General features: G+C 40.1%; 1 protein-coding gene across 1 annotated transcript; it reads left to right on the top strand.

Annotated features, from left to right (window-relative positions):
- The first annotated feature begins 11,706 nt into the window (after nt 1–11,706).
- On the top strand, nt 11,707–13,113 carry LOC141597421 (uncharacterized). The gene is made up of 3 exons (XM_074417881.1): nt 11,707–12,339; nt 12,440–12,612; nt 12,747–13,113. The coding sequence occupies exons 1-3, from the start codon at nt 11,797–11,799 to the stop codon at nt 12,895–12,897; spliced, it is 867 nt and encodes a 288-aa protein (XP_074273982.1). The 5' UTR covers nt 11,707–11,796; the 3' UTR covers nt 12,898–13,113.
- The last annotated feature ends 455 nt before the right edge of the window (nt 13,114–13,568 follow it).

Raw genomic sequence — 13,568 nt, forward strand, 5'->3', positions numbered from 1 at the left:
AACTACCTCCTATTTACGGCCTTACGGGTAACTGCACCTAAAAGTCATGAACAAAATTAAGAGGAGCATGAGAAAGCAAAACCCTAGAGAAGGCAGCTATAAAAGGAGGACAAAGTCAATTAGAAGGGATCATCTCATCTCAACCAACACTACAACATAAGAACAACTCCCCAAAAATCCTTAGCAATACTCCATCAATTATTAACAAATTACGTTGTTACTTCCTCACTTGCTTAAATACTTTGATCATAGTGCTACTTTGGCAGGATACCGACTCCTCCCGAGGTTGTTCCCACATTGGGTTTTTCGCGTCACCAAATTCCCTGCGTCAATCTTTCTTTTCGTTCGCATTATCGTTCTTTGATTCGTTCGTGGTAGTTATAGATCGATCACTTTGACTCACAACTTAAATTAATAACTCGGTAGATTTTCACCAAAACAAATATGAATAACGGGAAGAAAACATATATAATGGATTTGTATTTTGTAGCTCTTGGTATGTTAGTGTTATAGATCGATCACTTCAATTTGAGGTGTTCGGGAGGCCGCACTAGGTCGTGCTTTTTTTTTCCGGTTTTTCTACCACGTTTCAAGGGTCGCTTTAGGAGTTATCCTATTTGATTTAAGCCCCGGATAACAAGTATTAAAACATTTTTATCAAGTCTCCGATTTTCGCTCAGGATTGGTTTATCGCACAACGGCAGCCTCAAGTGTCCTCTGTTGCTCCTCAAATTCTATGAAGTCGCTTTGTCTGACCCGAGAAATCATCCATATGATTTACGAACATTTTTATTCTGGAACCTTAAAATCTTGAAAAACGTATATTATACACTTCAATTTGAGGCGTTCGAGAAGCCGTTTTGGGTCGTGCTTGGTCTGGTGCTTATGGTAAGTCAATGGAATTTTGGGAGGGTATTCCAACAGAATTTTACCTAAAACAGAAGAAATTTTGCCTAAATTGGCCATAAATCCGTAACGGACGACAGCGAGTCGGGACGCCCATCCAGGTGGAATTTGACATTAAAGGCTGGTATTAGTTTTTGGTACAAAAGGCTGACCAGTTAGTCTTGCTGAAGACGGGTCGGAGTAAGTGACGGGTAATGTCACTCTCAAAACGGATAGGGGGGACAAGGTGGGGGCACTCCCGCTTCCCTCTCTCCTCTATTTGGGTCATTTGTGAGAGGAAATGGTATCCGTCACTCCGGAATGACGGATATGTGTCGTCTTCAATGAGATTTTGTGAAGGCTGATATTAGTCGTGGGCTTGCTAGTTGGGTTGAAATGGTTCTTATTATAAACTTTTTGTCATATGGAATTGGTAGGCTTTGTACGTTCAGCTCCAAAGTTTGTTGGGTTGGGCCCATTAGTTTCATTACATCATAATATGCAACTTTTTGGTGTAATATGTTTGGGAATTTCAAATTGGAATTAAATTTCGTAATTAAGACATTTACAATATATGAAAATTTTAAGAATTTTGATTTGTAATTGGACTCAGTTCCTTACCTATTCCAAATTAATTCCAAGTTAGTCCAAATTTGGGACAATAAAATACCTATTATATAGTAGTCATTTCAATTTCATGATATTTTTTCTGAACGCAAATATTTTCCGTGACAATATTTATTCTTTTCAAATAGAAAACATTCGATGACCTCGACTCCTATCCGTCTCGCTCAATTCCAATTTCATGGGTTTTCCAAACATTTTGGGGTTGTTTGGTTGATCAAGGAACTTAATTTTCCTAGGAAAATACAATTCATAGGAATTAAGTTCTCTCATCCAATTCAGGTGAATTTCGGAAAAGTGTTTGGTTGCTCATGTAGGAATTATATTTCACAGGAACTTCCAATGACCAAGGGAGAGTAGGTAAGCAACTTCCCACATTATGTAGGCATTGGAAGTTCCTGGAAAGTTCTAAATCCTATATTTTCTAAAATTTATGGCAACCAAACAAACCATGTTTTTCAAAATCATGGGATTTTCCAATACCTATATTTGCTAAGTGGCAACCAATCCTTAGTGTAATATGTGTTGATTTTTTCAATGGTGAACCAATGCAAGATGATGAAATACAATAGTATACTGATGCATGAGGTGGGAACCAACAATTTTAATTAGGAGGGAATATTTCTTTTTTTAATGACCGGATTTAAAAATAAAATTTTAGGGAAACGAATTTTCTTCATGCTATTTTATATTTATGTTAATTTGAACTACCTTTTGTAAGTTTGGGGCATCTTTCCCTCCCCTAAATCTAGTGGCGAACCTAGGAATAAAATTTTGGGGTAGCGAATTTTTCTAATATTGTTTTGTACTCATGATAAAGTCCTATATAAGAATTTTGGGTAGCAAAAATCGATAATTTTAACCATTTTATAGCGAGTGCTACCCTTTACTACTAGTTAGGTTCCCCTCTACCTAAACCGTCTTCAGCAAATCTAAGTGCTACCCTTTACTAATAGATTTCCCCGCTTTTCCGCAAGGGAAATTGCAATTGAGTCACGATTGATTGGAGCAAAACTATGACTTGTTTTCTTAACAAAACTGAAATTTCTAGTAGTTTTACATGCTTTGTTTGTAGAAAGATGCCTAATTTACATCAATACAAATACAAGTTGTCGTTTCTTTAAACACAAATTCCCCCTTATGACGGAGATACCCGTCGCAAACTTGTGACGGGTACCATTTTGTCTCACACAAAACCCATGGGGGAGAGAGAGCACATGGGGTGGGTGCCCACCTTGTCCCCTCTACCCATTTCCACTCACATAATACCCGTCGCAATATCCGACCCGTCGCAAGGGAGACCGACTCTTCTTTAAATAGACCGTACACAAAAACAGCTTCACAAATCACAATAATAATTGAAGAAATATAATAGTCAAGCCCATCACTTTGGGCTGATGTTAACCGTCAATTGCAACCCTTATGGACCCCTCTATGTGATTGTCAAACAACTTGTACAGCTGTAGTTATTGCTTGGTCTGCTTGGGCCCATTTATCGCCAAACCCACGCCAGGAGCCACACTGTTCAGGTCAGATTCTTACTTGTTTCTTGACTCATAGTTATATTCCATTACGGCCCCAAAGGGTGACAACTGACAACCACTATATAAATACTTCTTTAAGACGGTATAAGTTATGTTCTTTTCGGCTGAAAAAACTGAACTGAATTTAATTGTAATACCCGTCATTTTTAGGTTATAAGACCCTTTGTGCGTGTAAGTAGTGAGTCGTCTAAGGGGTAAGTTGGAAAGATGGTCGCTCGTATAAAGTCAACTTCAACCTGTTATATCTAGAGTTGTAGAGCGCCGATAGGGGTGATTCGAATTGGAGGTGAAAGCTTATTGTCCTAACTTTGCAACGCATGGTCACGAACTTTATTCCGATAAGTAACGAAGAAATGGCGGCCGTTTGAAATTAAGTGCGCAAAGCTGAGTTGCGTTGGGTGTTTTGGTCGATCGACTATTATGACCTGTCGATCGACTATCTATCAGATCCGCAAATTTCAGCTCGTGTTCTAATATTCCTAATTTCTTTCCATTTAACCCAAAACCTATATATGTCCAACCCCCATCATCATTATAGACCTTTGTCAGTTTTAAAACACAATCACACACAAACCCCTCACCCTAGCCGAGAAGAAGGAGAAAGGAGAAGAGAAACACGCGCGATTCAAATTCCGTTTAGCGATTCACTTTCTAACTATCGTGGTGGATTCGTAGAAGAATGCTTTTAGTCGATTCGTCATCACATTGTCGCAGAGTCTTGCTATTAAGGTAGGGATACCCTACTCATCCTTGTTATTGTTTGTCATAGTACTGAGTGTCTATGAGAAATGCCGATAGACATTCGTATTATGGTCGATCGACAGCTAACAGGTGATGGCCGTTTGACAGAAAGGTAAAGTCGATCGACAGCCAGAGATAATCGATCGACATTATGGTTATTCGTATTATTGTTTATTATTCAAAAGTTAGTTATTATACCTTGGCTGATGTTTCAATGTATGAGTATATCTTATTGTTATATCTAAGGCGCGGTGACCAGAGAGATGCGCTAGTGTATGGTGTTATTGAGGCACGGTGATCAAGGAGTTGTGCCATGGTGCGATTTGTTTGGTGATTATACGGTACAGTGACCAGGGAGTTGTGTCATACTTGCTGACAGAGGGGTGACGGTTGGCTCGTATAAGACGGGAGACCGGTCACCCAATGATTGTGTTTATTATTCTTTGGTTGCAGCAGTACTTATTCTACTATCAGTTTTATTAGCATCTTTATTATTATTGGCATGTTTTGTTTTATCCGTACTCAACCAGTGGTTGATGTGTTTGTGTCTTGTGTCAAAATTGCCACCTATTTTTGGGATGGCCTGTGTTGATTTATTCAATGATTTATGCTTAAATGGATAACAGTTAATAAAGCAGGTACATATTAGTTGATGTTGCTGTGAGCTATGTTGTGCTGGGAATGGACGGGTGATGACTACATGATATGAGTCTAGCTATCACCATTGTTAGTTGATGTCAGATTGTCGTTAGTTAAACTTCATAGTACACTATGTTATTTCATTTATTTCATATTTGGTTGAGAGTTTTAAAGCCATTTTGGCTAATCATTATATAACGATGTAAACTTTATTTAAAGTACCATTTTGGTTGTTTTACTTTGTTAATCACTGTCTCGGTTTACCGATATGGTAACACATCCATTTAGTCGGGAATACCTTGTTAAGGCTCCTTCCTTAATATGGGTGTTACATTAATAAAACTGAACTGGAATGGACTGAATTGAATGGAGCTGAAGTAAAAGCTAATTTGTGTTGAGATGAACTGAACTAAGCTAAATTAAACTGAACTAACTGAATAGAGCTGAACTGAACTGATATAAGCTGAAATTAAGCAAGAAAGAACAAAGCTTAAGAGTTAATTTGTGAAGAGACGAGCTGAACTAAATGTAACTGAACTGAGCTGAGTTGAACTTAGACATGGCAAAAGCAACCCGACCTGATTGACCCGACCCGAAGTGACCCGAACTACATCAACCGAATGTGATGACCCGAAAACCCGAATTGACCCGACCCGACACGAACATGACCTGACCTTTCTTGACCCGCAGCTAACTCGACCCGAAAATGACCCGATCCGAAACCACCAAACCCGAATATGACCCGACAAAATATAACTCTAATTGAAACGAAAATACTTAAAATGACTATTTATCTATTATTCATTAACCCGAAAATGACCCGACCCGAAACAACCCGACCCGCTTGACCCGAAAATGACCCGACCAACAAACCCGAAACACGAAATGACTCGTCCCGACCCGAATCAACCTGAAATCAATGAGAGACTCGAATTAACCCGGCCTGAATTGGCCCGATCGACCCGAACCCGACCCGTTGACCCGTTTTGCCAGGTCTAGCTGAACTGACATTAGCTGAAATTAAGTCCAAAAGAACAGGGTCTTACACATGTTGGTCGTAAGGCAGATTTAAAATTGAACCACTTGTGCGTAGGGCAGAGTAAAAAATTCGATTATCCAAACTGATCCGATATCCGATCTGAATCCGATCCGAATGTTTGGATATCTGATCCGAAAGTTAAGTTTGGTTTGGATATCTAATCCGAAATCTTTTGTTTTGGTTTGGATATGGATATTAGAATTTGTTCCGGGTGTAATTCCGGAACAAGATTTGTTACCACGTAAGCTTGTAGAATGATGACTTTGCTTGACTCTTCCTTTCGGCCTCTCCTGAAACAATGAACAAACTGAGGGCTCGGCTTGGTACCGAGCGAACTCACTCCGACGCTCAAGTCAGTAAACTTAAAGGGATTAAGTTGTGTGTTACTTGGCAAAGTATATTGTAGAGAGATAAGGGAGTTTATACCAGATTAATTGTGGATTATTAGCTTATTTTCGGATCTGCTGAGCTTTTGCGTCGAACCTCTTCACATAGCTTCGTAGAGACTCGTCGTCCCCCTGTCGGATAGTGAGGAGATCCGATGTCTCCACGGCCCTCCTCTTGTTGCAGGCGTACTGGGCTATAAAGTTATCCCTTAGGTCGGCGTAGCAGTATACCGAACCATTAGGCAGCCCCTTGTACCAACTCTGGGCCATCCCGTGCAGGGTTGTTGGGAATACTCGGCGCCATACCTCATCAGGCTGCTCCCATACCGACATGTAAGACTCGAAAGCCTCGGCGTGGTCGGTTGGGTCACTGTCCCCTTGGTATGACAGGGACGGCGTACGCCTGCAACAAGAGGAGGGCCGTGGAGACATCGGATTTCCTCATTATCCGACAGGGGGACGACGAGTCTCTACGATGCTATGTGAAGAGGTTCGACGCAAAAGCTCAGCAGATCCGAAAATAAGCTAATAATCCACAATTAATCTGGTATAAACTCCCTTATCTCTCTACAATATACTTTGCCAAGTAACACACAACTTAATCCTTTTAAGTTTACTGACTTGAGCGTCGGAGTGAGTTCGCTCGGTACCAAGCCGAGCCCTCAGTTTGTTCATTGTTTCAGGAGAGGCCGAATGGAAGAGTCAAGCAAAGTCATCATTCTACAAGCTTACGTGGTAACAAATCTTGTTCCGGAATTACACCCGGAACAGAATTAAAACATTTGGATATCCGATCCGATCTGAAACTATAGTTTTCTAGTATAACTTTGAGAAAATAAAATTGTATTTGATACAACAACTTAATTAATGTGTAAAATATTAGAGAAATATCTAGGTGGTACTTAAATTTTATGTCGAGAACATTGGAATAAGAATACTAAAGAAAATCATCATGTAAGACTATGAATATAATCGTGTTTCAAACTTAATTTTAAACTAAATTCAAAAGTATGGATATCCGATGGATATCCGCATCCGATCCGATTATTTTGGATACCCGAACATTGGATATCCGAAACATTTGGTTTGGATATTGGATATCTTACTTCAGGATTTTTAATATGGATATCCGATCCGAACTAGCAGATCAAATATCCGATCCGTACTCTACCCTACTTGTGCGCACTAGTAAGGTTGTGTTTAAACCTGTTTACAATTATGTTAATGTAAGACCGCCTTACACATGAATAACTCTAACCGATAATAAATCGGGTTCGAATCGAATGAATTTGTTATGTTCACTTTTTTAGGTTAATTTGCTTAATTTGGAATTGGAAAGTTTTAAATTTATAAATTTATATAATAATGACTCGTGATTTTTAAAAGGTCAACAACATTAACATATTTTTCTGCAATTGTCATTGCCTATATTACTTGATGATTCGACCATCACTCACATATAAACGGTGATAAACTACATAATATGGAGTAACTAACCATAAGACCATCCCCAAGCAAGGTCAATTGCTAGGTCATGACCTTGCTTGGTCACACTAATCATCAATTAACAAAAAAATTATGGTGACCTTTGAAGAGAAGAGGTCAATTTGTGACCTTTGGTGGAGCAAATTGGCCCAACTCATGACCTATATGTGGCGATATGTGATTGGTTGACAATATTAATAATTAATAAAAAAATATATATATGAAAAAGTGATATAATGTGAAGAGATTTAATTGGTTGGAAAGTGAAAAATGATTGGATTGATAACCTAGGTCGTGACCTTCTGTTTGGGAGGGTGAAAGTAGGTCAAGATAAATAAAGTAGGATTAAGAGTAAAACAGGATCGTGACCGAATTAGCGCGACCTTTGCTTGGGGATTGTCTAAGGGTTGGGAAAAGAGTATGTTTCCGACAATTTATATGTAAAATCAGCAAATGTTAAGTATTTAGTAAAGTCATGAGAGGTGGTATCAAGACCTAAGCTCAAAACCTATCAGCAACATATTTAATTGTCCTTCTGACTTCCTTTATAACAAAAGAACATGCAAAATTGCAGGTAAGGATGATTATTGTAAAACCGTCTTACAAAATAAATCGTCTTAACAAAAGAAGAAGTACATTGATTGGTGTTCTCTTTTATAGTACACAAATTCTCAGCTATAGACGGATAGTGTCTCTCTTAGAAATGAAAGTGGATAGTGCAAGTGGGTGGGAAATGAATACCCCATTTGCCCTTCCACTCTCATTTTATGAGAGGGTCACTATCCGTCTATATCTATAGACGGATAGCGACCGTCTATAATGAGATGGACTGATAGTAGTAAGTGCACCACCTATTGCATCAACAATGAGGTGAGTTGATGGTGATATATCCCTCTTTATCATGTGTTTGTAAGTTAGTGAATTTTTAAAGATAGAATATCACATGATAGGAAGAGATATGGGCCGTTGGATAGGATTTTCAGGATGGTATGGAAGTATCTTGGACATTGGGTATCAATAATTAGCCTTGATGGACGGAAGAGAATAACCCGACTCCACGTGAAGTAATGGGCGGTTTTCTATTTCCTTTTATTTATTGCACCTTTTTGTTTTGGTTGTTTTTATACTTGCATTATTATTGCTAACTAATCAATCATAATCATGGAGCAAACGTAAAAGAATGAATTTGACCTCGGTAATGTGATAAACTGATAGTTGATGATTCAACATTTTTAGACAAGATCCACGTTTCTAGTTACATACATCTTGAGCATAGATCTTTAATTTACACCAAAAATGTGGCTTTGATATTACTCATTCTTTTAATCTTTTTATTGTTTTTGTCAAAGGACCTTAATATTTGTAGTGTATATGTCATTAACCACTTAGGCTTTTTTTTTTTTTTTTACTGATAAAAGTTGAGCTGAACTGAATATAGTTGAATCGAACTACATAAAACTGGGGTTATGGTTAAATTGTGAAGAGATAAGCTGAACTGAAATGAATGAAGTTAGGGCTGCACATAAAGTAGATCGGACTGGAAAATCGGACCGACCCGAACCGGCCGGTCCGGTCTGGACCGAATACAACCCAGTCCAGTCTCCGGGTCCATGTAAATATTGTGACTGGTCTCCGGTCCAGTCCAAGCAAAAAAAATCACCTCAAATTACCTACAACAAATAGAACCGTCCGGTCCAAACCTGGAAAAACCCGAGCCTAAAGGGTTTTGGTCTGGTCCGGTCCGGGTTCCCACCTAACCGGTACGATCTCCGGGTTTGGGATATGGGGATTTTCGGTCCGGTTCTATACCGGTGAACACCCCTAAATGAAGCTGAACTAAACTGAACTGACTGAATTGAATAGAGCTGTGTTGAACTGAAATTAAGCCAGAAAGAACAGAGCTTTAGTTAAGATTTCTTCAAACATATTGCTCGTTCTTACATAAAATTGTCTCTAACTTTATCTCTCTCTAACTTTCCCCAAAAAAATCCCAAAAAAACCCTAAAATCCCCTAGTCTGCTCCGCCCACGCACTGTCTTTTCCGTCTCCCATTCCCAATCGCCGGAGATGAGGTCATCCAAAGGTCTAGGCGTTCGGATCTGGGTTTGACCAGCCGATTGTAACACCCCGGCCCAAACGGGGTCGGGAGCGGTTACTTATGATAGCTCATCAGGCTGTGTACATGGCCCACAGATCAACACGGGTCCTTTATAGCGCATTTTGTCTTCACTCATGCGCATCCCGGAAACCTTCCCAGGAGGTCACACATCCTAAGACTACTCCCAGCCAAGCACGCTTAACTTTGGAGTTCTTTCGCATAGATGACCATAAAAGAAAGTGCACTTTGTTGATATGAGTAGTACTTCCAATCCCTTTAAGCACTAGTCATTTAAGCCTATCACTGAACCTCTCCAATTACCGTGGGGTGTTACACCGATGGCCTTTTCGGTGGCCTTCCTGGTTTGTTTTCCTGTCTTTCCCGTTCTTACAATGCTCTGTCCTGTCATTGAAAGCTTCGCATGCAACCCAGGAGTGTCTCCCCTTCCCCTTCCCCCGCCCCTCCCCCCACCCCTGGTAGAAATCTTCCTTGTGTTTTGTCGGTTGGTGTTTATGAGTTTAGCGCTGTTTGTTTGTGTTTTGTGGTCGCAGTTTTGGGCCGGTCTTGTGTTCCCTTTCCCGTCCTCCTGTTTTGGTCCCTTTCCGAGTCCGTTTTTTGTCTGTATATGTCTCTTAAGGTTGATCTAGTTGCATGCAGGCCGATGGTCCTGGGGAGTATTGTTTGGTGTCGGTTGTTGTTGTTGTTGGTGGTGGTGTCTTGGTTTCGGCCTGTTCCGTTTCATCGGTCAAGGTTTGTGGTGATCCGTCGTTTCCGTCAATTGTTTTTGTGTCTGAGGTTGTGGTTGTTTTTTTTTTGGTTGAGATGTGTGGAGTATGGTGGAGTCGGGTGTTAGTTGTGTTGTTGGTTCGGGTCGAATGCGGTGGCATCCATCTTTAACTCATGTTTAATTCGTGGTTTGTGCATTTTCTACTTTTTCATTTAATAAATTCCTAGTGGTTTGGGGTGTCCTGTCCTCTTATCCACGGGTTAATTAGGACGACTGATACTTTGCATTGGGTCTGTGTTGAGCTTAACTCTCTGCGGTCTGCAGAGATGGTTTTAATTAGGGGGAATTTCAAGTGGTTTCCTCCTTTAGTTCTCACCTATTTACTCGCTTTTTTTGGCTACGGGGTTCTGGTCAGCGGGGTTTGTGTTACAAAGTGTAGGAGTTTTCTCTCCTCTGGAGTCAGATTTTTGTGGTCTGCTTTCCGCCTTTTCTTTCTACGTCCTTGCGGCGTAAGTGCACTTTGTTTTCTCTCACTGGGTCTAGGGGCTCGTTGGTGTCCGGATAAGGTGTATCACAGCCAAGGAGATGAATCTCCGAGACGCTTTCTTGGGTCTTGTTGTAGGTATTTCTCTGAAGCTGTTTTGATTAAGACGAGTAAAAATGAGTTTGTGGAAGCTCGTTAGTTCTCTGAGGAAGATTTTCACAGCCAAGGAGATGAATCTCCGAGACCCTTTTTTGGGTCTTGTTGCAGGTCTACATCAATCAAGACAAGCAAAGATGGGTGCTTTCCTTTGGCCAGCGTTGCTCATCCATTAGAGATTGGGGTGGATTGTGAGTTTGAAGAGCGTGTTCCGACTTCCGTCATACGCCATCAACACGACGTTGTCTACCGATGCAATTGTTACCAACCTTTAGTTTATGTTATTAGTAGCTCTATGGTGTTTTATGTTGTAGTTTATATGTATGGTTTACTGAGCCGTGCCACTATAATATAAAACTCTTTCTTTACTGCTGCCAAAAAAAAAAAAATTGCTCGTTCTTTTGTACATATGATCTTTGTTTCGTATTAACTTTGTAATATACTCTCGGTTATATCCGCCTCCGTATGAGATATGATACCATCCTATAAAGGTAAAGAAATACACAAAATCTCATTTGTGACGGCACATATCCGTCACTCTGGAGTGACGGATACCATTTTACCTCACAAAGTACCCACATTTTCTATCTCTGCAACACTATTCATGTGGTCCCCTTTCTCCACTAACCCATTTTGTTACCATTTTAATTCACAAAATATCCGCCACAAATGGTGACCCGTCAAAGAAATAATCCGATCCAGGTACGCGTATGGGCGTTTGGCGTATCTCATCTCCCGCGGTTTTGAGTAGATTACCGCCGAATTAATTCCCCCCGTCGTCAACCAAACCACGTACTTTTCCATCCTTTTCAAGTACCAAAAACAATCTACGGCTCTCCATCTATCATCTCAATATCTCACCTCATATAAATACCTCCTCTCCCTCCTTCCCTCCTTTTCCAACCTAAACCCCCCAAATAAAATAAAATAAAATCAAAATAAAATAATAAAAACCTCACTCCTTAATTTTCCGCCATTGTTAAGCAAAATGCTTCTACGAAGCTCATCAACACCAATCCTTAACTCATGGATGACACCCAACTCTTCTTCTTCCTCTTCACCTGATCATCACCTCATCTCCCTCCACCTTCCTCCTACCAATACGACGTCGTCCTGCTCCTGTAACTGCACCACCACCACTACTACTTCAACTACCTTAATCCGCGCTTCTTCCGATTCGGATCTCCGCAGTTTGAACCGCCCTTCATTCGGGTCCGGTTCAGGTTCGGGTTTCGGATCCGGGTTTGGCTTCGGGTCGAGATTGTTGACGTGTAGTGGATTGGGGTTGAGGGAGAGAGTCATGGTTGTTGAAGAAGAAGATGAAGAGGATTCATTCGACGGTGGAGATTGCGGTGGTTCTTACGGTGGCGGTGGCGGTTTCGGAAAAAGCGATTGTAATAGCGGCAAAGGAAATAATAATAATAACGGTGACGGTAGCGTTAACGGTACGGATTTGTATTATAAGAAGATGATTGAAGCTAATCCTGGAAATTCACTTCTTTTGGGCAATTATGCTAAATTCTTAAAAGAGGTACGGGTTTTTCTAACGTGTGTCCTGAGACGGTATCACATATATGAGTAATACTCGTATATTAATCTGTGTTTTAATTTTAATTTGTGGTTGGAAATAGGTGCGAGGAGATTATTTAAGAGCGGAAGAGTATTGTGGAAGAGCTATACTAGCGAATCCGAGTGATCCGAAAGTATTAGCGCTTTATGCGGATTTGATTTGGCAAACTCAGAGGGATTCGTCGAGAGCTGAGACTTATTTTGATCAGGCTGTTAAAGTAGCTCCTGATGATTGGTGAGTTTAATCAATCTTTGATTATACTATTTCCGTCCCGTGTATTTGTTTATCTTTGATTAAAATACCCGTCAGAGACAATAAAGAAAGTGAATTTAGATTAGAGCTAATTCATTTTCGATTTGATTGTGCAGTTATGTTCTCGGGTCGTATGCTCATTTCCTATGGGATGCGGAAGATGAAGAAGAAGAGGAAGACGATATGAAAGTGTCTAGTAATACCGTGTCACCAATGTTCTACCATGGCGTCTCCCCTCAACCGCCTCCATTAGCTGCTGCTTCTTAAGTTACTTTCATGTATGTATGATAAGTAGTCTAGTGTTAATGTAGTTCTTTTAAGTCTGTTATTTTGGTTTATAAGTCGTATAACCCGTTCCATTAACCTAAGTAAATAGCCAGTATGGTCGACAGTCGACAGTTTGTCCCTAATGTTTCTTTTGTAGTTCCTAACCAAATAATGTAAGAGCTGGTATATATGATATGAAAAATCTCCTGTTTCTCACTTTCTCCCTAGCAGATTTGGTTTCCTGGTTCAGTTAGCCTCTTATGGAACTCCGTTTATGTGTTTGTTACGCATATTATTACGAAGAATGAATTGGTATTAGTTCCTTGCAGAAGGAAGCATTGAACCAGCTAACATTATTTGTGGAAGCTCAAGGGTCTCAATTTGAAAGTTGAGTCATAGTTTGAGCTTAAACTCAAAGTTTTGTTGGTGAACCGAGCTATGTTTGCGTAACATGCTGTTTTCTTCGGAATTTGTAGGAGTTCAATTCTGAGAGTATACCAAGGGATGTGTTCAATAAGCTCTTATAACCAACCACACATTGTTGCTCATCTATCCTAGTTTGCTTGCATTTTCTTTGTATCAGAGAATTGCGTGTAGCCGTCTAATCTAGTCTTTTGGGCTCTGGTTTCGAACTGAGTATTGACTTCACAAACCTATGGGAAATTGGTCAA

This window comes from Silene latifolia, chromosome 8 (genome assembly GCF_048544455.1).
Source record: "Silene latifolia isolate original U9 population chromosome 8, ASM4854445v1, whole genome shotgun sequence".
In the NCBI taxonomy this organism is placed as follows: Eukaryota; Viridiplantae; Streptophyta; class Magnoliopsida; order Caryophyllales; family Caryophyllaceae; genus Silene; species Silene latifolia.

Bases quoted from the DNA above. Each gene is read 5' to 3' on its own strand.
- LOC141597421 (XM_074417881.1), top strand. From the start codon at position 11,797: ATGCTTCTACGAAGCTCATCAACACCAATCCTTAACTCATGGATGACA. The intron at 12,340-12,439 runs GTACGGGTTTTT...GGTTGGAAATAG, and splicing joins ATGCTAAATTCTTAAAAGAG to GTGCGAGGAGATTATTTAAG. The intron at 12,613-12,746 runs GTGAGTTTAATC...TTGATTGTGCAG, and splicing joins AAAGTAGCTCCTGATGATTG to TTATGTTCTCGGGTCGTATG.